Source organism: Corvus hawaiiensis, chromosome 3 (assembly GCF_020740725.1).
Source record: "Corvus hawaiiensis isolate bCorHaw1 chromosome 3, bCorHaw1.pri.cur, whole genome shotgun sequence".
Taxonomy (NCBI): Eukaryota; Metazoa; Chordata; class Aves; order Passeriformes; family Corvidae; genus Corvus; species Corvus hawaiiensis.
Genome location: NC_063215.1, coordinates 27,927,663 through 27,953,768, shown reverse-complemented (window position 1 = coordinate 27,953,768; position 26,106 = coordinate 27,927,663). Strand labels below are relative to the sequence as shown.

General features: G+C 34.6%; 1 protein-coding gene across 4 annotated transcripts in view; it reads left to right on the top strand.

Annotated features, from left to right (window-relative positions):
• The window catches only part of EYS (eyes shut homolog), an 860,563-nt gene that overhangs the window by 700,436 nt on the left and 134,021 nt on the right, over positions 1-26,106 (top strand). For all 4 annotated transcript variants that reach the window (XM_048297572.1, XM_048297571.1, XM_048297573.1 and 1 more), the window contains 2 exons: positions 9,153-9,317; positions 16,608-16,761. In XM_048297572.1, the coding sequence (XP_048153529.1) occupies positions 9,153-9,317; positions 16,608-16,761 (319 nt within the window). The remainder of the gene's footprint in view (positions 1-9,152; positions 9,318-16,607; positions 16,762-26,106) is intronic.

Genomic DNA, 26,106 nt, shown 5'->3' with positions numbered 1-26,106 from the left:
AACAATTGCTTTTTTGTTCCACCTACACCCACAGGGTTTGCTAACACTGTCACACCAAATCAGTGGAAGAAAAGCAAGCAGATGAACTGAAAGCTCTAATACTGAACACCCATCTCATCTGCCGCTTCTACCAGTTATGTTTGGAAGTGGGAGAGTGAGGGCACTACGGTTAAAGACTGTAGCTAAAATAAAACCTAAGATGCAAGAGAGTATTGCAACTTGGCTGAATAAGGCTGCTAAAAGATTAAGAATTGTGCAAGTTTATGCCTTTTCAATTGGCCATCTCATTACATTAATTCAGATAAGTTTCCTTACTTGGTTGTAATATTCTTTTGCAATTTCATGTGGCTGAACTAGTTTGTGCACCTACAATGCTGAGCCCAATTAAAATACTTTGAAATTATTGATGCTGGGATTAAGCAAACATGAATATTTGCAAATTTACACGCTTCCCCCAATTGTTGCTGTCGTGTAACTGCCAAGAAAACAATCAAAGTTACTACAATTCAGATTTGTTATTGTTGTTTTGTTATTGTTAAATATTAACAGAGTAATTATATTAAAAATCAATTGTAATATTTTGAATCAAAATACTTTTCTAAGACCAGCATTACATATGGTCTAGTGTAAATGTCTAAAGTGATCATTATATGTAAGTGGTATTTCTAGCTTTATAATTCCTAACTAATATTACAGTGCTAAATGTTAGGAAATAAATAAAAGGAATAGGTTAGATGTCTACATAAATACTTCTCCATTTTATAGTTTTGCAATTTAGGCTAAAAATAAATAAATTACATTAGCAAAACAGAAGGCAAAAAACTTCTGTCTTTTGAATCCTCAAAGGAAAGGGCAAACAGAGTGAAATATCTGGTATTCTAATTCATGCTCTTATACTAACTTAATTTGTTAATAATTTTGTCCTTTAAATATTCTTCTTTGCTTGTTATTTGTTGATTTTTTCCATCAAGCCCTTGAGTTAGCTACATGGTTCCCAAAAGAAGCCATAACAGGATGTTAATATAATTACGAGATGGAGAAGAAATTGCTTTCATATTCCTATTTTGCTTGCATCCTGAACCTGTGAAAACAAGTTCAGATTAGATTAGATTTACACAATTCTGTAAATTATGTACCTATAGAGCTAAATAATAACAGGAAATTCTAATCAAAATTTCATCAAAATCTCCCAGAAAAGTAATAAAAATCTGTTGCATACACAATGTAGCAATACATAAATGTGTTAGTTATATGAGCACATTAAATGTAGTGTTCTTAAAACTGCAGCTTGCATTTCACTTTTAATATTGATCATTTAATATCTGGTGTCAACCATATGACAAATTAGTCTGCAATGTTATCCAGATAGAAGATTCTTCTTCAACTGACTAAATATGACACACACTGAAAAAAATCTGAATATTTTTCCAAATTAAACTTTTATAGCCAATTACTCTTCAAGTATTTCTAAGATCCTTTGGGATAGGAATGTTTGTTTATGTGTTCAAGCACCATTGCAGAGAATAAAATGAAACTTAGATGGCAGAGATAAAATTAAAGTGACTGAAAACACATTGATATCCCATAAAACAAAGCAAAAAAAAAAAAAAAAAAGCCTTGGAATTTTGATAAACATAAGAATTATAACGTACAAATGAAATATGTACACATTTACCTGAGGCTCACTGCAAACCAATAGAGAGTTAAGTTATTTGACCCATTCAGTTGTGGAATCAAACAGTTCTCATTGCAATGAGTAATATATGATCTCTAGTACATCAAGTTTCTGTGAAAAATATCAGTTTTTCAAACATATTATGACAGCTGCCTCTTTTCCCACTGAAAACCAATACTTTATTTCATTTGCTTCTTTTATTAGTTCAGTAGATGTGAATCAAAACTGTGAAAGCTCATGTTCAAGTAGATCTTCTGTGATATTTTATAGAACAAATATATTAATGAGGGAACTTCAAAAGATTTTTACAAGCCTTGCTTCATTAAATTTTGCCATAATATGTATCATAGCGACCTTCAAAGCAACCAGCATTTCAGCATCAAATATGGTAGTGCAATATGACAACTCCAGTTTAAATTCTGGTTTCATATTAAAAGTCTGCCTTAGATTTTCTCCTGTAATTGGGAAAGATGGAAATATATAAATTAAGATATAAAGGACATTCATTTCCCTCCTAGATGGGGTGCTTTTTAAAAATAGATAAAACTCTGGTGTTTTTGCAGGAAGATCATATTTCCTGTCAAATATGTTGAGCTTGAAAAAATATTAGATAATAGCTTCCCAATTTCCTCTATGTCAAATTCAGGAAAAGAGAAGCACTTATGCATCATTTTGAATGCAGGTGGTAAAATACATCTGATGAGGTACAAGTATCAATTAAGAACATTCTTTCCGCTTCAAAATCCAATGCACTTAGGAGAAAAGTAATAAATTTTGGAGATGAAACTAATCAAACAGAAAAAGACAAATCACTGTGTTGTTTTCAAAACTATCAAAAAACAGGCAGTAAGAGGCTAATTCTGTTTGTGGATTTGGGCTAAAAATAAGTAGATTGTTTGGGATTTTTTCAACACACAGCATCTTCGCTATTTTTTGTTTTTCTGTTGAGGTGTCATTTCTATTTTCACAAAATCTTGAGGTGAATATGAATGAAAAATTTTTCCTTTTTCTTTTTCATGTCAGACTGTTGTACTTGCTGACACATCTGGACTTTACGTGTCTATGCAACATCCAGAAAAAGTTACAGAACTTAATAATTACACAGCACATCTCATCTGGACAGTTTAGAATGTTTCTTGCCCATTAACTGAATAAGCTTCTTCTTATTTTGACACAGGTCATTTTCATCCTCTCACACAGACACAAGAATTGACTAAATTCTCATCTTCTATAAATGAATGCAGTTATACCTTTGCTGATGTACAAAAACTGAGAGTGTAGGCAAAAAAATTTAAAAAGTGATTCTGCCTTCCTAAAATTTGAGATTGGAAGAGGAATTTTGAGACCTACAAAATAGGAATATGAAAATATTTTTTTCTTCTTTTTGTGGCTCTCTTTTTCACAAAGCACATTAACATCAGACTGTTTTACTATGATCTTGTTTTGTCAGACATGCAGTTAACTCTTCAACTTCTTTGTATTTGAGGAATGCTAGAGCTATAAACTATTTTTTTTTCTTGAAATAAATCTAATAACATATTTACATTGGGTTGATCTGCTTATTGCAATACAGTTGTCAAAAGAGGAGGGTAACTCTAGGCACTAGGTGATGACAATTGCTATATGCTTCAGATATCTACAAAATCATTAATTTCCTTTATGTTCAATGGTCTGCATCTCTTAGTTTCTGTCACGCACTCTTAGTCTTGATACACAGAGCAGAACAAGTCACACAAAAATCATGAGTCAGGTCAGGCCAGGAGGACATTGAGCTCAATATCCTGTCTCAGAGGAAAAACCATTGCTCTTTGAAAAGGAGATATCAAACAGGACAACTGAGATTTTCCCCCAAGTGCATTACTTCAGCTTCCACCAATCAACGAGACTAGGATTTCCTGACCTGTGGTTCCATTATTTTTGCTAGTCTGGTGGATTAGTTTCCCTTGTTCTTGTATTGTTCTTAATTTTTCATTATATATCTTTTGGCAATAAATTACACCAAACATTCTGAAAAACGTTAATAAGAATCTCCTTTTGTTTTTCAAGCCTGTGACCTGATAGTAACAATAATTGAGTAACTGAGTACCCCTACCTACTGTGCTCCAAGACATGGAGCTGCCATTTCTTACTCCCGTTTTCCTCTGCACGGTGAATAGGCCTGTTCTCTTTCTCCATTTGGAAGCAACGCCAACCCTTTGATCATCCCTGTTTCTGTTCTTTGTTTCATTGTACCTTTGCAGATGCATGCTTGCTGAATATCATCTGCTTTATTTTCCTAAAATTTTTTAAATCTTTTCTTCTCTTACTGCTCCACTTGTATGGCAGTTTACTTCAATGACAATGAATTGATGTCCTGCTCTTAAATTGCTTGTGTGACCCATTGCCTCTCAGTGCTTCCTCTTGAGTCTTAATAAACTACAAATTGAATGTGCTGTCTTTCTGCCATTTAAAGGCCCTAGCAGTCTACAAAGTGAGAGATTAAGTCAGTGATCTGATTTCAGACCTCCCAGCTGACAGCAGAGAGCATTAGCAACAAGGCACCGGGCTGGCCTGATAAAGGAAGCCATGCATTTTATTTTTTGAGGATTTTTTGCTTTGTGATGTAGGAGTTCAGTTACAGCAGGCAGGAGGCTTTTGTGCATTGAGACAAATGAGTGACAGCAGCAGGGGTAAGATTTATTTGGTTTCATATTTTATTGTCTTGAAACAGCTGAACTCAGCTAATCAATTATTTCATAGGAAATAGTTACTGTATTTCTGTACTGTTGGAGGTGCATGTGATGCTTTATGAAGCACTCAAGTCAGATTTCATATGTACCAGACATAATCCCTAGGAATTTTCTGAATAATATTTATTTCACTTTGATTTTCTTCACACCATGAACATGAGATAAAAGAATGCATTACTCTAAGGTGGTTAAATTTGGTTTCCTGGGATATTCTGTGAGCATGAGATGGATAGAGCAGATCATGTATTCATCAGACCCTTGATATTGCTGCTTAACTGACTTTCTGCCTGCTGGGAACCCCTCCATTCTTGATAATATGGAAAAGGTTTGCTGCACTGCTCGACAAAGTTTTTATCACCTGTGCTTCTATTATATCTCTGAGTGATGGAAAAGAACAAGCACAGAATCTGTCCGTAAGTTTCAGAGGATGTTTACCACTTTAATTGAAAGATATAAGCAGCAAATTCAGAGTTTAAACCCCTGATTAAATATTCGGACATCCTTTTCAGTTCACATCTCTAACATTTCAACTCAGACCTACTGTACTAATTTGGTTTTGCCTAAAGAAAATGCTTCTGGAGGCCATCTAGCTCTGATGTACAAGCAACAAGAATGAGAATTGTTCCTGTCTTCAGATATTGCTGGTGTACATGTTTACAGCTAAACTATTGACCCTCAAGTTCTTTTATAGCAAATAGAGGGAAATAGGCAGGTTTAGGTCATGATTGGGTGAGGATAATCACATCCTAGTGTTACCCATTTATTTTCATTATTGAAGAGGAGCAAGGACATTCAATGAAGTTATCTACCCTGTAGATTGTAGACAAGTTTAGTCAGATGTTTGGTCTGATTTTCCTACCAGAAGATGAATATATTTCTTCTCTTTCTAGGATTTTGTGATGTTAAAAGTCTTTTTAGTTCTCATTTGAATTTATTTAGTGATGGCTGGTGCAGCTGATGAGTCAACATCTTCAGGACTGAAAAATATTTTAAATGGAATTCCACTGAATTTAATAGAATTCAGTGCTAAGCCAAACTTGTCATAAAAACAAAGAATGCAAAGGGAAAATTAGAGGCAGGAGTGGTAACAGATTGATTCCAAATTTTGCATTTGCATTGCATTTTTCTTCCCCTTACTCCATTTCCTGACTAAGACAAAGTCAAGTAGGGATATAATAGAAACTTGTCAATGTTTCTCAATATTTTCTCATTGTAATATGTGTTATTCTGAAAGTTGTCATAAATAATATCCCAGAAAACCTTTTTAATTCAGTAGAAAATCTGAGTCTTCAGTTAAATTGTTAAAGTATAATTCTTAGCAATATGTGTTTGTCAGATAATTCAAGCATGCAGTCTCTGTTGCAAATTTTTTCTCTTGAATTATTTGTAATCTTCTTTACTCTTAAAATGTGAGTATTTTTTTATTTATTTCTGGGTCCTAATTAATTATTTTGAGAACCCTTTAGGATACATGCACTCCACTCACTTTGGAGACCACTGCCCCAGCGGAGAGCAGTCCCTTGTGATCATGGACAGAGGTGACAGCATCAGATAGTGGACCCAGGGTAGAATAAAGTAACTATTTCTTCTTGTTAGCCTGTCCTGTGTAATGAATTAAAGACAAAATTATTTATTGCCAGCAACCATCTTAAAATATGAAGATCTGTAAGTATTGCTAGAAAGCAATACTAAAATACTCTCATACTGTGGTAGAGAATTAGCTCATTGTGGTTCAACATATGCCCTTCTTTGCATCTGATTCATGGATCCTACCAGTGTGCAGTCTTGGTCAGTGCTGCATGGGACTCTAATTTCTGCCAATTAAGAGTTTAGTAGAATGAGGGATGTGGAAAAATTTAGTCCAGACTAGCAGCTTTGCCCATAGAATTCTATCTGTGTACTTTATCACAGCCATAGGTTTTAGGTTCTTAATACACAGACTCAATCTGTTTTCTCCCACTTTGGCCCTTCATCCAAACAGAAAACTAATCCCTGTGCTCTCAGTGACCTCTTTACTGATGTTGTAGGCTTGCAACAGCTTGCAGCTGTTGTACAGCTTTCGGGCAGAAAATGGCTGTTAAGAATCAGCAGGCTAATAGCCTGCACACCATAGGGAAGAGGATGTGCTCTGTATCTTGGCATTTCTGGGTGGCTTTTTTGGCCAGGTATGCATTTGTTTCTGATGCAGTTCCTGTATTTTCTGTGTCTCTTCTGCTGATTTCTGAGAGGACTTCACAGCAGTGGTGATGGAGGCCTAGGATGCTTTGGGCGCAGCACTTCAGGTGCAAACACAACACTCAAAAAACCATCTTTTCTCAGTAATTTTGCCTATACATTAATGCATAGACTTCTGGATGCAAGGTGCTGGACTCCCCAGAAAGTTTTAAGTCTTTAAGGGAGGTCTCTCCTTTGAAGGGAGCTATCCTTCCTAAAGGACTGATGAGATTGTCCTTCCTTTCAAGATTGCCCAGATATACCATGCTCCCTTCCCCTCCTCATTCATCTCCCCTTTCCCTTCACCTAGCTGAAAGAAACTTCACAGATTAATTTTAACTTAGAATATAAATTGTGGACAGTTACTCTCCAAATTGACTGTTTGGGGTTTTTTTAAAGTACCTAATAAAAGACTTTTTAATAGCTTCAGTTGCTCAGTGTACCACTATATTGTGAATACTGAACTACACTGAGGTTTCTAAAGGCACTGCACTTGAAGAATAATAACTAAGGTTGACTGCACAGCACCTCTCTGCGAAGGATAACAGAATCACCAATTTGTTGAGGTTGGAAGGGACCATCATCTTGAGACCCTCAAGTCCAACCACCCGCTCAAGCAGAGCAGGATCACCTAGAACAGGTATCTCACAACCATGCCCAGTCAGGCTTTGAAAAATCTCCAAGGATTGAGACCTGACAAACTTCTCTGGGTAACCTATGCTGATGTTTGACCATCCTCACAGTCAAAAAGAGTTTTCATGTGTTCAGGTGTAATTTCTTGGGTTTTGATTTGTATCCATTGCTGTTACAGCAGGGATTACTGTAACACGCCTATATTTCAAACCAGGAGTCTTGGGAAAGGAAGTATATATGGACAGATTCGTGGTAGATGTTTCAGAGATGTTTATTTCTCCAGCCGCATGGCCGGGGCTCAGCTCAGGAACTCCGCAGTCACGGGACCCCAGGGTCCTTGGCCACACTGGGGAACACAAACCAACCAATGGGGAATGAGACTGACCAGGGGCAGGGAAATCCCGTGTCTCCCCCCCAGGGCCCATCTCCCAGGGCTCCATGGCAGGGGAGGAGACCCCAACACATTGCCCATTAAGTGCACCGCTGAGAGAGAAGTTTGGCTCCCTCTTTTCCATCCCAATGTCTTTATAGACATTGATAAGATCCATCCAAGCTTTTTCTTCTGCAGCCTTAGGAGTCCTGGCTCCCTCAGCCTTTCCTCATGTGAAAGAGGACCCAGCCCCTCAGTCATGTTTGTGGCCCTGCACTACAGTGCTAGATCTCCTAGTACTGTTTCTCTTGAAAGTATGAATTTAATTAGGCAAACAACACTCTCATAATCATGTAGGTCTGCTTCTGATTTGCAATGTCACTGACCTTTTTTTCACTCCATAGTTTTTTCCACTTTCTCCAACAATTCTAACTTTTCCAGACCTGTCATTTATAAACATAACTAGTAATTGCTTTCCATCCTGCCCTTCTTTTGCTGTCAAGGTGTGGGGTCTTTTTAACAACTGTCCTTCAACATGTGCTTGTTTAGCTAGGCCTTTCCTTTTGTCCTTTCTTCTTAAGCCCAATAAAACCAGCAGAGGATAAACAGTGGTCAAATTCCCAAACAAACAAAACATTAATAACATGAATACAAATTTAAAAAAAAAAAAACAAAAACATGTACTAGTCATGCCCATGTGTAATCATCACTCACAGATCCATTGTATAGCTATAGTTCATTAAACTAAAAACTTCTTTGCAAAAATATTACCTGAACTCAAAGTATTTTTTTTGTTGCTTCTTTTTTACTCATATCCCTGGTGATCGGTCTGAGCAATCTTTAAGGTGTTTTGCTTAAATAGGATGCTTAAGGCATCAGGAAGACCTGCTGCCTAACCTCAATTAGTTTTAGTCTATTTTTTCTTGCATTAATGATACTATTATCTTGTCTACAGGGTAAAAAAAAAACAAAACCGTAACGACTAGAGTAATGAATACAATCAACATTGTAAATGTTACGCCTTCACACTTAAAAATTTTCTCTTAACAATTATTCATTTCCAGAGTAGTGTAGTGGAAAAATGCATATGCTGCCCAGTGACATCCTCTTTATAATTTCAAACCCAGAAAATGTGAGTATCCTGAAAATTGAGAAAAACTGCGTTTCTTGTCTAGAAATAAAAATGAAAAGTACTTCACAGGCATATCATAGGACAAAAGTTCTGCACTGGCACATCTGTAAAGATGAAAATCTGTGACAGCCTTTTGAACTTGCATCTTCTGGCAGTAGTCATTCCTATAATGGTCTTTTCACTTCTGGTAATAGGCAGATGCTAGAACTTTTTCATTTTCTGCATATTTGATTTGAATATTTGAAATTAAATAAATTTATATGCATGCTCAGCAAATAATATGGTTGATGATGCTATTGACAGGTATGGGGAAAAAAAGGATATTTTTAAATGTGCTTGCATTTTATTACTTTACTTTGTAATAAATTAATAAAATTAGCTTTTTGTTGTTCATTTCAGACACGGCACTGTTTTTTCCATCCTTCACTGGAAATTCTTATTTGAAACTACCTTCTCTGACATCTGTATCTGAGACCAGGACTGCATCTGGGCAGGAAACAAGCAATCTGACAACTCTGTACTTGACAGTGAAAACAACTGCTCTAAATGGCACAATTCTTTACAGTGAGTACCAAAGATACTTGAAGCTAAGTATCAGTTTTAGCTCCTTCGGGTCCTTATTAACTTTAATGTACATCAGCTGGCATTTCCTCTTCAACAGCAAAATGAGTCATTAAAGTGCAGTAGAAGCCTTTTGGTATTCTAATGCATGCTGCATTATAAAATTCGAACCATTGTTCCTGGTGTTCCTCTGGAAAGTTCTTTAATTTATGACTCACTGAGGAAAACATAACTTACAACAGAAAATGCTGCTTCCTGACAAGAAAGAACATACAAGCATATGACTTTAGTTGTAAGTGTTACAGCTCTAAAATACAAATGTTGAAGAAGTATTGAACAATTTATTATAGAGAAACAGCTTCTCCATAGTTGGATTGAGTCTTGCTTTTTATAATTGTGATCTTGGTTCCAAATTCTTGATTTATAGAACTATCTTAAATTTTGCAATTTTGCCATATTTTGAAGTACGTACTGTGATTTCACACTTCAGAGAATTCTTTTGTGATCCCCAGAGATTATACTTGCAGACTTGGATGTATGCCTGTTAATACTACATTAAAAAGTTGCTTCTTGCCTGCATATTTCATTCTTCAATATATGGCATAAACTTCTGAGACAGAAGTACACTTTTCACTAGTCAGCAAGAAAAAATAGACTTCTCTGCCATTTGAGTATTTCATTATATATTTTATCTTGCCATTTCTTGCAAATGGAAAACATGGAAAGTGAGGTGATTTCTTCCCCAACCCAAGAAGAGCTAGAAAAATATGATTATTTGATAGATTTATTCCAAAAATATAAAATCATTAGGAGCATTTTCTGTTCAATTCAGCTTCCTAGGGTTTCTCTACACAAAGAAATCTTGTTGATACACCATAAATAATTTTGATTAAATTTTGTTGCATTTATATTAATCTGATAATAGCGTATGTGAATTCACCTGAACTATGTACTTACTTATAAGCCAGGGTTAAAAGTAATATAAGCTTTGTGGCAATATTTAGTTACGCCCTTCATTATTATCTGTACTACTCTTTATTTAGATGGGAAACGCTCAAGCCCCAAATTGAAAATTAATGTTTACTGCTTTTCAAAATAGTATCTCAAATCCTTGTATGTTATATCTGGGCTGTTGCTGCAGCTGCCTAAGCTACAGTGCTGCAAAATTTGCTAAGGATCATGGATAAGTGGTGATGTGGCAGTTCTTTATATTGAAATGTTTTATACTTGTTAGTTATTTCAATTTCAAGAGAGGAGTTATTTGCCCTTGAAGAAGAATTCAAGGAAGGTTATTGGAAGTACATTGAATATATTTGGCACTTAGTGATTTTGTTTGCTTCATCACTACAAAGTAATTTGGCTCCAGCCAAAGTTAATCTCGCTGTCTACACATAAGCCCTGAGTAAGTGTCTCTGTGAAACAAAAACCCTCAAAAACCCTCAAACAAAAAAAAAAAAAAAAATTGAAGATTCTCTGCTATACCCAGGAGGAAGTGGTGTTTTCTGAAGCTAATGAAGTTCAGGTTGTTTAGCCTGGAGAAGAGAAGGCTCTGGAGAGACCACAGCCCAGTTTTTAAGTATTTAAAGGGGGCTTATAAGAAATACGGGGCTAAACTTTTTAGTAGGGTCTGTTGCAATAGGACATGAGGTAATGGCTTTAAACTGAAAGAGTGTAAATGTAGACTAGACATAAAGAAGAAATTTTTTTAAAATTAGGGGATCAAAATACTGGAATAGGTTGCCTGGAGAGATGGTAGATTCCTCATCCCTGGAATCATCCAAGGTCAGGATTGAAAAGACTCTGAGCAACCTGATCTAGTTGAAGATGTCCGTGCTCATTGAAAGGGGTTAACTAGATGACCAACCTGAACTTTTCTATGATTCTTTGACTCTATGTATTTTCTTTTCTAGATAATATACTCATCCTGCATCTAATCTAATTAGATATTAAAAACTAATAACCTGTTGAGCGATTTGTTCATGCTGTCTATGGAAAATTGTTAATATGGTGTTTTTCAGGTGTTTGCAGAGATTTTGTTACAGAAGTATTTGAGGACTTCACATTCTTTAGAATATGCCTTTCTGCTTTCTGGAAAGATAGAATGGCATTAGTGGAGACCATGAAGCTTTTTCTTTCCAGTTACCCATATCTGAGCTTTCCATGGAATGTGTCACAACTCACTTCTTGCCCCTTCATGCACCCAAAAAGAAGGAAGGGTGGGTCAGGATGAGTGGTATGAGTTCAATTCTCACCCTAACATGAGCTGGGGTAACACCAGGAACTTGGGATAATTTTTGCATGTTTTCACACAGTGAAAACTCACCTTTTCTTCCTAGGTTCTCAGTACCATGCCATACTTGCATTCTCATTCCCTTTGTTACCCCTACAATGGAATTTTAACTGATTTACAATATTCCACTCTTTTAGTGACCAGTAGGTTTTCTATTAAGGTTAGATTTCTGTTAAGCTAAATAAATACATAAATAAATAAATGAAACTTGGATCTCTGCCTGGCTGTGGAACACAGACACAGAAAGTAATGGATGAGTCTATATCTTGTAGAACTCTGATACTGTGTTAAGTTTAGATACATCTTTGCATTACATTTCTGCTTTATCAATCTCTGCCCCTCTTGCTACAGCACCAATTTCTTTTCCTCATTTTTATTCTTTCTTTTTTTGTTCTGTATCTCCCTGGTAATTAGATTCCTTCCTAACATTACAAATGTTGGCTATGATTGTTCAGATCAATATCCTTATTTAGTTTTACATTAATTTAAAATAAAATATTATATCAATTTGTAAATAAAAATCTCTCCAGTGTTTTATGAATGAACACCATGTGCCTATACAGAATATTCAGGATTTTTAAATTATTTCTGTATGCAGACACAAAGCTCTTCTGTCAGATAAATATCCTTTGTGAGTTCCCTCATATGCTCCCTCTGTATTTCCTTCACCTCCACTTTTTTCTCCCTGCTCTTTCATTCACGCTTCTAATGACTACAAAAGAGAAGCTGCTGTTGTCAGCTTTTCCCTTTTTAATAGTACTATGACTCCTGCTTCTACTGCTGCTTTTTTGAAGCTGTGTTACCATCAAACATCTGAGGAATGACCTGTCGGCAGAAAGTCAACTTGAGGCTAGTGCACTCACTAGGTACAAGAACCACACACTTCTAAGGGTTAATAATCCCAACATTTTCAGATTCTGTCAATATATGCGCATTAGCAATGGTTTCATAATTATGGTTACAATAAAATTCACATATTCATAAAGCAAAAACCTCTCTATTTGCCAAAATAATTTTTTAAATAGGAAGAATATCACAGTGATTTGCTTCTTTCAGATGAACTTTACTGGAAAATAGTTACACATTTTGATTAGGTTTTTTTTAAATTAATCCACCTTCAGATCACACATTTTACAAACACACCTGTTTTTACCAGGTGGTGGTGAGGTTACATCTGTTTCTCTGGCAGATAATTAGTAAACATTTAATTACAGGGAGAAATCTCAGACAAGATGCTACTGATATACAAATGAATTTGAATGAGAAAGCATGCATAAGAAGAATAGTAAAGTCAAAATCATAAGGATAACATAAAAGGATGAAAACTTGCATCTGTCTTTACCTGGTACATTAGCCAGTGAAGAACAAAAAAGATCTGTGCCTTCTTCGCCCTTTCATGTCCACATGCCTTAAAATAAAGAGAAGGGAACACTTAAAGTATCATTGCATTATTTTAACACCTTTTAGCAGTTAGTGCAATTATATATATGCAAATATAAATAAGGCAAATAAAATACATATAAAAAATACAACAAATAAGCCTGCTATAGGCTAACCAATAGGCAGAATATGAGAATCATTACATGTGCTAGGCATGTCACTTCACTAAATCATACCATACTGTTGTTAAAAATAATTTTCCTATTTGATGCCTTTATTAGCAAGAATTTTATCAATGGTTGGTTGAAATTAACAAGTACTAAGGACTTGTAGAGGCTGCCAGAAATAGATTGTCTGTTAAAAACATGGGGAAAGAGATAGGATGTCATAGAATTCTATGTGTGATTTATATATTACTATACTTTCATCTGTTTTAATACGAAGAAAAATTTACTTACATTCTTGATAATGATGTTTTCCCTAATTATTTCAGTATGTATTTAAGAAACATCTGAACGGTAACAGTAAATGGACTAAAAATGTCTGGAATTTTTGCAGTTATCTTATGTTTAAGTTGTTGATAGAATGTGACAATTACATTTGTGCCAATAAAGATTAGCCATCATTTGAGAACATTTATTTGTTGAATACAGAATGCCTTCATGAAATTTCTTTTCTATTCCTTAATGATTTTATTTGTTTGCATGATTAAATTTCATCAACATGTCAAAGCAAATTGTGATATTTAGCCACAAAGCAAAATAAATTGCTAGTGATCATAAAAACCTGATACAGTTGTAAAGTTTTACTTCATCATTTTCACTTTTAACAGAGTCAGCATAATGCTGTTCACAACCTCTTCAAGGGGAGATTGTTTAGCTTCTACTATATATGGTATCCTATAACTTCTGACAATTGGATTTCAGATACCACAGCCCATGTTTATAGCATTCCTTAAGGACAACAGCTCCCTTTTCATAAGTTGTGCTCATAAATTATCTCCTGTTCTCTTAGAAGCTCTCTTCCCCAGATCTACCCATATTCTACTTACCCTTCTGAAACTAAATATGGTCATTTCACGCATTTCAGTTGTAGTCTGTCTCTTATTTCAGCTGGCATTCTCAAGCAGAGCATTTCACAGTATTCCTCCTCTGTGAGAGAATATATTTTCTTTCTTAATAAAGTTTATCCCATATTTTATTGGGAGTTCAATATGGGAGTTCAAAATCTGGCTTTTAGATAGGCAATCATTTAAGCCCCGTGGCCACTTGCTTTTTGTCATACTGATGTACAAAAATAACCTTCCAGCTAGCAGTTTTCTGTGAAAGGATGATTGCTGAGATCTGGTTTGTTTAGCCTGAACCCCTCACATAATCTCTAATAAGGTCCAGATAATTTACCCCTAATATCCAACAAGATTTTTTACTTAGATATTTCCTGATCTCTGTCTGTTCCCAGAACCTGTCTGTTTTGCTTAAGACTTGGCTTTTCCTATGAAGGCAACTTCCATCCATGTATACTAGGTAGCATATGCTCTTTCACATTGCCAGAACAAAATTCCCCACCTCCTCATGTTCACTGTAGAAAGATTTAAAGGATTGTCCTTTCAAAGGATTTCATACCACCTAGAAAATAATATGAAGAATGCTGTTAGTCACCTCTAAGTGTGACTCAAAAGCACTCCCTAGACTGAAGTTCAAGCAGCAGCACTCACTGAGGTTTCAAGAAGTAATGCTGCCTTTGGGAGAGCTGTCCCAGATTTTTTACTTTACTGGTAATAATGAGGACCTTCTTCCAAGTTTTTACTGGTGGGCAATGTGAACAGACAGAGTCACTGGGAGAAGAGAAACAAACTGTTCCTCTGTAACTTCACTCTTTCAAGATATGTTATACACATTCACAACCCTCCCCCATTTCATTCTCTCTGAATCAATGTGACTTACAGATCTACTTACTGGTAGAAATTGGAAATGCCAAGAACAGAATGTACAGGGAGGGGAGAAGATTAGGAAACAAATAATGCAATATGTGCATATATCAGCTATGCTAGGGTTAAAAAACAGTGAAATAGTGCAATATCTTTTGAAAGAGAATTATCAGACTATTGTAGAAGGAAATTGTAAAAGCCAAAGGCATGAAATCCAGTCAAATTAAAATAGCTTTGGAGTTAATTAGGTATTCAGAATACAAAATATGTCTAAGCATAAAAGACTTCAGTAGGTCATCAGATTTGTAACAGACTGAAGAAATGCAATGTTGACTAGAAAGCTGCTCTCAAGGAGGGAGTTTATGTTGTGAACTGTTTGTGCTAGGAACTATACAAAAGGAAGTGATCAGGCAGTTGCAAGCACTGTTGTTTCTCTGTGTCTCCTAAAAGATCATTGTTTGTCTTTTGTTTTGTCCTCCAAAATAAAGTTGATAATTTCATCTTTAGATGAAAGGTTTTCTAAGACCCAAGTATACCCTCGTTCTTATTAAAGGATGTTCTGACCTGTGGCCCCCTCCAAAAGGTCTGGGCCTGGGATCTCCTACCCAGCCCCTCCAGGCTCCTACCTATCAGCTGAAACCCAGCCCAGATCCCAACCCTTTTGACCCACTTCAGGGGACTCCTACTCATGGGTCATGGACAGACTCACTCAAGACTCACACACCCAAAGCCAGGCACTCCACACATGAGGGTCCCCCAAATGCAAGCATAAGATTTCTGCCTATCTGATACCCATGCCAGCATCCAGGGCCTCCTACTCAGAGGCAATAGTACATCAAGCGATACATGCAGTAAATTCAATTTTGTGACCCAGTTACTGAGTCTTTTTTACTTCAATTAAATATAGTAAAATACAGCAAAAGAAACAGATTAATGTTTTAACAATTTGTGTTAAAGGGGAACAAAAATTGTAAACAGGAACTCTTACCTTTTATGAAAAGTAAATACAGTTAAATTCAAAGGGCAAATTCACCCAATATAATTTGAAACTGTAGGTGTCAGTCCTTTTTTTGTAGAAGAGCCATGCATCATTCACCACTTAAATATAAATATTTTGCTGTCATTTTTGCAGTTTATAATATACTATGTAGTGGAAGTGACCTTAAGTATATTTTTAAGAGTGGAAGTAACAGTATGTTTGATGTTCTGTAAATAATTTTTCTTCTCATCAAGTCTGAAATATATCAATAATTGGGAAAGCTGAATTTTTCACAATCTTTAAATCTATTATAAGAGATGTTCTCCTATAATTTTTGTTTTCTATAATTTATTTGAAAAGCTGAATGAAAGGGATTTGGCTTTTTTATTGTCACCTTTGTTGCCTTAATGATACTGCTGGATATAGAGAAAAGATCAATTAATGATCTCTGTAAGATAGATGCAACTGCAGTGGTATAAAGTCAATTTTGTCTTTTAGTTATTTTCTTTTACTCTTAACTGTTATCAGCTAAATACAGAGACTTAAGACTCTGATTTTTTGTCTCCCACTCACTCAAAAAGAGTCCTGTATATGGACAGAAGAGTCCTCAATGTCACATAGGCGTCATGTCTGGTGATGGTGTTCCAGTAGTGTGAAATAGCTCTGTGAGGTCCTACACTTTCAGAAGTGTGACTGTCTCCATTTTTGTTTCCAAAGCTGGTGAAAGAAATTTTGGAGAGCAGTTTCTTCACTTGTATCTTGTGGAGGGAAGACCAACAGTTCGATTCGGCTGTGGAAACTCTCAGAACATTCTGACTGTATCCCTCAACCAATCTATTACCAAAGGTACACTTGTCCCTATCACAATAAGGTAAGAATTTACCACTGGCTTACACTAAGAGTTTTAGTCATCTATATTGAGCAATAAAATGTGATTTCACTTTTCTTTTTTGACAATAAAAAGACAAGTCATATTGGAAAGCAAACTTGGAAACCTTTTTCATAAGGTAGTCTCCTTGACTGAAAGAGCATTTTAGTTCACACAGATTACTTCAGTCCTTTGGAGAACTTATGAATCATTCAAAGTCCAAATACGTTTACAGAGACAGATTAAGTCAGTTTGAGAAGTGAAACCATTTAAACATAAGTTTGGAGGTTACAAATGGGGGACTCATATTTTATGCTTATTAATTAACACATAGAATGAATTAGATTTGTCATCAGAATTTTAGTGCTAAATATAAAACTAACTTATTGTTTAAGATAAAAAATTAAAAATGGGCATGCTAACAACATCTCACAATGCAGGGTGGACTTGGTGATTTTAAAAGTCTTATCCAAACAACTACGATTTTAAAAGTTGTCATATCTACATTTGCCACTGTAGTATCAGTACTATACAAGAGTGGCTGGTCACTACTGTCATTTTTCATCTTGTAAAAACAATAGTTTTCAGAATGGTTCATTTATCATTTTAAGAAGAGTATTGGTATCATGCTTTGGTAACAAATTAGGTCTTTTCCAGTCATGGAATTTCATATGTGCAAGCTAGGTAAGAAGTAAAACAGAAATAATACAGATTTTTTTTGTTATATTTATATCAGTAATGTTAAATAATGGTAAGTATTCAGTCATTACTTCAGAAACATTTTAGAAATAATTCTGACACCCACAGAAATTATCAAATTACTATAATGAAGATTTTTTTTTTTTCCACATAGCTTAAGTGCTAGAGATAATTCCTGCACCTGAACTGTAAACATTTGTGATGTGAGGGAATGTAGTGCACAAATCATTAAAATAAAGGAGGTTTTAGCCAGGACTATTTTTGCTGTTAGAAGATGGTATGTGAAGGAGACTGCTGCAAAAGTCACCATGAAACATGCACATTAGACTTCTCAAAATTGCCTTTTACTATCAAAAAAGGAAAATCAAAGCATATTCTGAAAATTTTGTTGTTTTACTTCTGAGCTGTTTCTCTGTGATGTAAATGTTAATAAATTCTAAAATGACAGTGGTTTGATGATCTTAGTATATAGAGTAGATTGATATGGGGAGAAGAGACTGTTCAGCATTTTTTTGTTAGATTGTATGCTTACCCCATAAGCTTTACCACTTCTTTTAGAAACCAACTTGTTAGAACATAAATTCTCTTTTCAATATATGGAGGGCTAACAGGAGCTGCCATTTAAGAAACTGTTTCATTTCCAACCTATATTCCTGCTCAGCCACCGGTCTCTACATTACTCTTTTTCTCCATTTAAAACAGGGATTTTTTTTCCTTTTATGCTTAGTATTAACATCTAGTATTAATGGAGCAAAGTCGCATAGCATACAAACCACATATTGAAATCTTATTAGCTGACAGCGTATTTATTTTAGGATTTTTGTACAGACTGTAAAAGTATATAAAGTTTACAAAGAAAATTATATCCCTTCCTCTCCTTTTGATCTAGCAGATAAAGAGATTTTTTTTCTCAGAAAACTTACTGATAGAGTTATACAGCTCAATACTAATAAACTATTCTATGTTGTTTTTTAATGCCAGAGACTATTCTTGTGTGAGATATTGGTCAGATAATTGTCTCCATTGCATCAGCTGTGGTAGCATTGTCTCTGCTTCATACACTTAAGCCATTAAAACGCTGTACAGGTTTCAAAGCCTAATAATATCTTAGCAAAAAATGCAGCTAAATGGCAATGACAAAACTGACTCTAGTTATAGAGTTCTAGTTTACACTGAAAAATTTATTTCCCTCTTTTTCTACCTAAAAATTAACTCCTCTGTATTTATGGCCTCATTCTCCTTGTTGCTACACTAAAAAATATCAGTTAAATTTACACATTTCCTTTGTTTACTGGAATTTTATACTGCTGTCTTTGAAACAGTGGCATACTAAATAACTTGCAAGGTGTGATTGTAGACTGTGACTGGCAGGGATTTACATGAAATTGAGTTTATAGGCTTGGCCTTCAAAATGACTTGTGATTATTCTTGTGAGTCCTTCTAAAATGTAGAGAGAGCGGTATATCCTTCGCCAAGCAGCAATAAAATTGCAATCCTTCAGCAGTCATCCTTAACCTCTGTCAAAGGAAAAAGGAAACTTGACAAGGCATTTGTAGCCTCCCAAGATCTTGTATCATAAGATATAAAATATGAATCCATGACAAAACTGTTGATTTCTGTTCTCAGTGGCTGTTGGAGATAGATAATTCTATCTGTATGCTTTACCTGCAAAATTAATGTGTTGGTTTTTTCCCTATAATGCAGGAAAAGAGGCAAAGAGTAGAATAAATGATCATTTTTTGTTACTGTTTCAAAGCTCTCCAACTGGGGAGCAATAGATTTGTTACATTTGACTTTGAATAAATTTTGAAGATCATATTTGACAGTAATTCCAGTTTTGGATGCAGCTATGACTCCAGTTGTTAAACACCACAATTAACACATCCAATAACACCTATAGAAGCAGATTTTCTCTTTTCAAACTTCTTCTTTTTAAATCCACGTGTGCAGGAAACTAATACATTCACATAGTTTAGAGCTACTGCTTTCTTTTAACTGTATGATTAGTTTCCTTAGATATGGCCATTTTCTCAAACCTGATGAAGATTAAATGTGCTTTAAATGTTCAGTCATTGTCTTTATGGTCCTCGTGAAACAGCAGCTTTATAGAAGAAAGTCAATAAAGCTCTGATTGCTTACTTTTTTTGCCTTGCCTAAAGAAAATAGAAACCTGTTTTAATGCAGTTTCATTTGTTGTTTCCTTTTCTGTTTATTTTAGGATGATTTGATTACTGGTTTGAAAATGTGCATTCGAGTTTAATTTTTTTGTGATTTCATAATTGAGATTGTATTGGTTTTTTTCAGTTAAAGCTTTGAGCACATACTTGAGATGTAGTTTGGATTGGTTTTATGGATTTGTTCTTTAAAGTTATTCAAAGAACATTAATTCGAACACATTTCATTCCATGACTGGGTTCTGAAATGCATTTGCCTGATGTAAAATTTGCTCTACTTTGTGGTTAAAGTGATATGACTGTCATGGGGGCAAAGGATGTTTCTTCAATTCACTGGCTGAAGGAAGATAAATTTAACAAGAAAGGTAGTGAGATAATCAGGTCATCAGGATTTTGATTTTCTAGAAAATCAAAAGGTGGATTTTAGCTTTTAGAATATGAGTACTGATCTTTTTTGGCATCTTAGGCTTTTTGTCTCAGAATTATATTTCTATCTGTTCTATACAGTGATGTGATACAGCAGGTCCTTTTCTGTTCGGGAGATTCCAGGCAAGCATTAATTAAAATCTTCACTGTATGTGTAGCATCACTCTTTTCCATGTTATTTACCTGCAGAACTTTCAGAATTTTTCTCTGGAATTCAATGAACATAGTGCCCATCCCCACTGAGCTATATCATCATATTATGTACATTTATATTTCATGTATTTTCCAAGTGAACATATTGAAAGCAGTTGTTTCCAGTTTCCTGTCACACTTTAATTAGTAGTATGGATGTGAGCATTTACTCATGGCTGAGAAGGGCACCTTTAGCTGTCCTTAAAAGAATTTATTTGTTAAATACATTATCCAGTTAATTTGGCCAACTGTCCCCTAGACCAGGCAGTGGTACAGAAGCTGCTGAAGTTTATCATTTGGTCTTTCAGCTTCAAAAGCAGATGGCACATTCTGAACTGAGAAAGTCCTCAACATGTTTTTGTACCTTCACATGGAAACTTTGGCAAGATGCAATGTATTAAGTACTAGCTACAGGATTACATTATCAGTGTCCATGATTTTACCTATGCTTCTACTTCCTTTCTTTCCACAGAAGAGGAAAATCATTGCTTGAACTATTCTACAAAGTTTTTTTTTGCATGTGCATTCTGAAAATTTGTTTCTAAAAAGAATAAGTAAATCACTATCCATACAATATGTTGACTCAGAATGAGTCATGGCCTTTACCTATTTCATTTCATTATTTCAGAGATATACAGGTTTTCATAACAGTGCCTACGTTTAAGTCATATTTTTATATGTTATTTACAGTTATTTACAGGTGTTGGATATTCTGCATAGTGTGAAAGTATTACTTAAAATTACATTAAATCAGTAAACAAAAAAAAGAACCAAACCCTAATTTTCTGATGATTTGCTATCATTTCCAACATTACCATTTACCTAAGAATATAGGATTTTTTTGTTTGATGATTTGGAAACATCTGAGCAGCAGGTTGTGTATCTCAGCAGGTATCAGGTATATAGTGTAGCTTAACTTTCATATGTGCAATACTGAGTTCCAACATAATCAATTATGTGATGATGAGAAATGGAAAGGTGTTTTGGTAAATGACTTGAGACAGCTCCATGCAATATCGCCGTCATCTTATTGCACCTCATCTTTTCAAAATTGTTTGAAGATTGACAGTGAAAGAAGTCTGGGATATATTTAAGGATTTTTATTTTATTAGATGAATTTATAAAATTGTTTAAAAAAACACATTTAGACGTGGTTTTAAAAAGGAATATTTTACATACTCTATATGTTAATTTTGAATTTAAGTCAGCACATATATGAATTATACCCATGTAGATGTTTTGTTTCATAGAACTGGAAATGCTGAAGGATATTAATTTTTATAAATTTTGAAGAAAATTTCTGATTACTTTTAGAAGGACATATATACAACTACACACTTTCATGTTTACTGCATTTTCTATAGCAATTGAAAATTTCATAAAATTATCACATTTACCACTATAAGGTAGGAATGTTTTTACAGTGTATGCCTATGTAATGTTTGTACTCTGAAAGCCTTAATCTTAGTTTCATCAATCCAGCTGTTACAGTTTTACACAGATAAATCACTACATCTGTTACTTAGTCTTAAAAATAGTCCCATAAGAGATGCATCAAGCTAGTGAATACAAATTCTTGTATATACAATTAAAATTTAAAACAAAAATTTGGAACATTGGAATCAGCTAGTTAAATCATTCCATGTGGCATGCTATCTGGAATAACTCAAATAAGAAAATGGATTCTCATAAAGAATATAGAAAAGATTACCTTTTGTGTTTGTTTCAATTTCAGCTTTTGTGCACGAACAGAACATTCAGTGTGTTTAGAAACATAAGCCACTTTCTGAAGTTATTTTGCTTTCATTCATCAGCACTATGCAATATTTCATCAGTGATCTGCCAAAGCCAACAAACCAACTGCTATGGCTGTTCAAGCTCATTAACTACTGACTTGAAGAGCAGATGTTTGAATTCCTGTACCCTTTGCACTCTGGTTTTACACTAGATTTTCTTACATTAACTGACCTTACAGGAATGGTTCAAGAACACAGAAAGACAGAATCAAACAATTCTTTAGGCTGGAAAGGACCTCTTGAAGTCCTTCCAACATTCCTGCCCAAGCTGGGTGTCCTGGTTCCAGCTGGGATAGAGTTTTCTTCTCAGTAACTGGTATAGTGCTGTTTTGCATTCAGTATGAGGGTAAGGTTGATAACACATTAATGCTTTGGTTGTTGCTAAATCATGTTTATCCTATGTCAAGGGCTTGTTATTTTGCGTCTCATACTCTGTCTGTAAGGAGGTACACAAAAAAAATCATTAACTAATTTTGGATGGTTTATTGCAAAGTGGCTCACCACAGACCAGTTCATAGTATATGGTATCATAATATTTTCATCTTCCAATTCATAGGGTAACATTATACATTTATCTTAGATGAAAAGGCTTTTTCACAAAATAAGTGATACCTGCTGTGTTTTCTTATGCACAATTTACAGAGTTGCAGTAAATGCTATTTGAGCTCCTACAAGGATGTGTATTCCAAAAACTAAAACTACTGACTGAATTCAATGCGTCAAAGAAAGTTTGGGGTTCTCTGGCTGGGTGTGAGTTTACTTCAGCCTCTTTCGAAGATGTTCATAGCTATATAAATTTTAAAATGCGAACTGTATTAACAGTTCAGTAATACACAGTAGAATAGTACAACACTGTCAACTGCCTTTCCTGAAGGAGCAGGCATCCAGACCTCCATGCTGAACTGGGCTCTGAGTCACAGGTGACTCAGACCTACCTGAAACCATAGAAGCAACATAAGAAAGCAATGTATATTTACCATATTTCAAAGATATAGATTTGAAAAAATATGAGGCTGTTGATTACTTACATTTTTTAAGAAAAATGCTGATGAATCATATTTACTCCATCTGATCTCACCTACTTTCAAGTAAGGTATTAATCTAAAGGAGTTTGCCTGTATAAGTACGTGGATTTATGACAAAAATTAAAAATTCGTACAGTACTCAGACACTTATTGCTCACTAGGATAAAAGCTGACAGTCTGTCTTTAGGTTACCTTCCTCAGTGGTCAGTGTTAAATGGTGAACATGCTGAAAAAATAGAAGAATTGGTTTGCAAAATACTCTTTATTTGTTTCTCACAATCTTTTATCCCATTGATAACCCCTTTTTTCTGTTGCAATTACTGCAGCTTCAAACCTACTTAAAATTCAAGATTTTGTTGTTGTAAGTCTTAATGATAAAAGAAATATATTTTATAAATGTCTCTAGTGGCACAGAAAATAATACTGGAAAGTATTATTTGGAAAGTCCTGTTAGCGTGGCACACCTTCCAATCTCCTGTTGAACATGGAATTTGAAAAATTAAATTTTGTTGGTAATTTTATGTATTTAAATTTTATGCCAAATTTGGCATTCTGTTAAATCAAATTCTGTCTGGGGGTAAATGCTGATTTTAGCTCAAAGAGATGCTCCAATCATGAGCTTGAAATTGACATAGTAAATTCTCATTTGCCCTTCAATGTCCTGAAAAAATAAGAGAGCATCATTTGCATCATTTAATCTCTATTCCTGAAGGTATCCACCAGAATTTAAATTTTTAATTGGTAGAATAAGAGATGCTACAGATGACTGTATTTCCTATAGGAAAAAGGATAGCTGTTATTTTCAACCATATTTTCTGTTTTAAGAATGTAACATATTTCATTTGAATTACCAGTGTTGCTAAAGGGTATTTGTATTTATAAGCAAGTTCAATTTAGCATAATAAAGCAAAATCAAGTAAATACAAAAAAGGCACTAACTTTCACAGTATTTTGGATTGTTTTTACTATTGTAGGATGAATTAATTCATCCTAAAAGGCATAACTGTGTCATAGCTATGCAGAATAATTAATCATTCACCACAAAGACTTGAAGATTTAACTTTCGACTAATTTGCAAGAAATACAAAAAATGTTTTGTGATGGTGAGCAAAAAAATTTCACAGTTCTGAAGAAAATTCTGTCATGTCAATGGTCATTTTGACATGAGTCCAGCTTTATGTTTTATATACTGACTGTCCCAGTGAGAGTTCCTGTATAGTCTAGTGGTAGAATGGAAGGGTTTTATCAATCTTTCCTGTGGTTAAGGTGCATTCCTGCCAAAATATTTTGTTGTTCTTCCACCACTCTCCCTCTCTAATGTAGAGGACCAGATTTGAAAATAATAAAGGCTGGTATTATCAGTTTGGAGCAATGTTTTTATTATGTCCATTTTTATCTAAGTCAAACACTTCAGTAATACCCTCATACTCATACTCTGAATTTCATTGATTCCAGTTATTAAGTTTAAAGAAGTCCACTTGACCCAAGTGGTTCAAGACAGCATATTTTCTTTGCATTTTTTCCTACTAGAAATGAAGTGGTAAAATGAAAAGGACTAATGAGGAATGCTTAAAAACACCATCATGTCAATTTTAATGTCTTTAAACAGGATAAGATGTTTAATGATCATGGTAATCTCTAATGTATGTTTTTTATTTCATTGTTAAGCGCATTACAAATATGTTGGTAATTAGATATGTGAATAGATTGTTAGGTTTTCATGCTATAACCTTCACAAAGCATGACTAAAATATTGTATAATTCAGAACATTCTAAAACCTTCCTGTTTAGCAGACCCTCTTATCAAACATGACAAAATAATAGCTAGTGTAATTTTAAGAATAACCAGAAAATTTCATTTTCCAAAGGAAAGTGTGAGATTAATAATCACATTAAAGAAATAGTCTCAGTGCACTGTTGAAAATTGCAGTAATTATTTATTACTTTCTTAGTGAGTGATGCTGCTAACAGCAGTTATTTCTCTATGAGATTTTACTGAATATCTATGCCACAATTTATTAGGTCTTCTAAAGACAGTAAGTTGTGAATTCACCAGAATTAAGGTATACATTATAAAGGATAATGAATCGCATTTCATTATCTTTGATTTTTAGATTTGGCTATGTGTTATAATTTTAAAATTCCAATATTCAAAAAATCTCTGGATTTCTGCAAGAAAAATAGGAAGAATAAAGTTCTAATAGTCTGTATAACCCAATTTCCATTTTCTGGATACATCTGCTTTGAAAATTATATTATTCGCCTTTCAGCAGTGCTGCAGATAAAGCATACTTAAGTGTTTTTTTATTATACCATGGAAATTCTAAACTGCATTTAACCTAAATTTCCAAAATTTGCTAAGTTCTTTAGAATTCTCCTTTTCTGTATTAAAGGAGACTGCTTTAATGGTGCAGAATTGTGCATAGTCTTGTTTTTTCTGTGTGCTACATAAAGCATTGTATTCTAAGTACTGTTGATGTGATTGCTTACTCACTGCAGTTTCTCTACATAGACAGTGATCTCCTATGATTCACTTTTCCATCTTCTTGTGTCTGGGTCAGTCTGTGTGAAACAGACAGCAAAGATTTCAAAATATTTGGCTACTCCCGCTGTTCCAGGGAAGAAGTGGGATGTGTGGCCCTTTTGATCTGCTTGGAAGGAAGAGCAGTTATTTCACATACATGTTAGTACAAAGGGATTTCAGTACTGCTGAAGGGACACTAGGCATTATGCATGAAACAGTGCAGATATCAGTGACACGAAGGAAAAAAGGAGTCACTGGATTACAGAAGGAATAATAAAATAATAAAATTCAAGATAATCTGATATAGTGTTCAATATTTTTATAATTTCAATATTTATTTATTTATTTATTTCTAATGTATATAAAATTCTCTAAAATTCATCATCTGTGTCTGGTCACCCAGCGATTTACACAGGGGACTTTTCAGACAACAGTTTCCTTTCTGTTAATTCGGCACAGCACATGGAGTATAGAGCCAAATATATTATGAAGGTGCCATGTTGCCTTCTTCC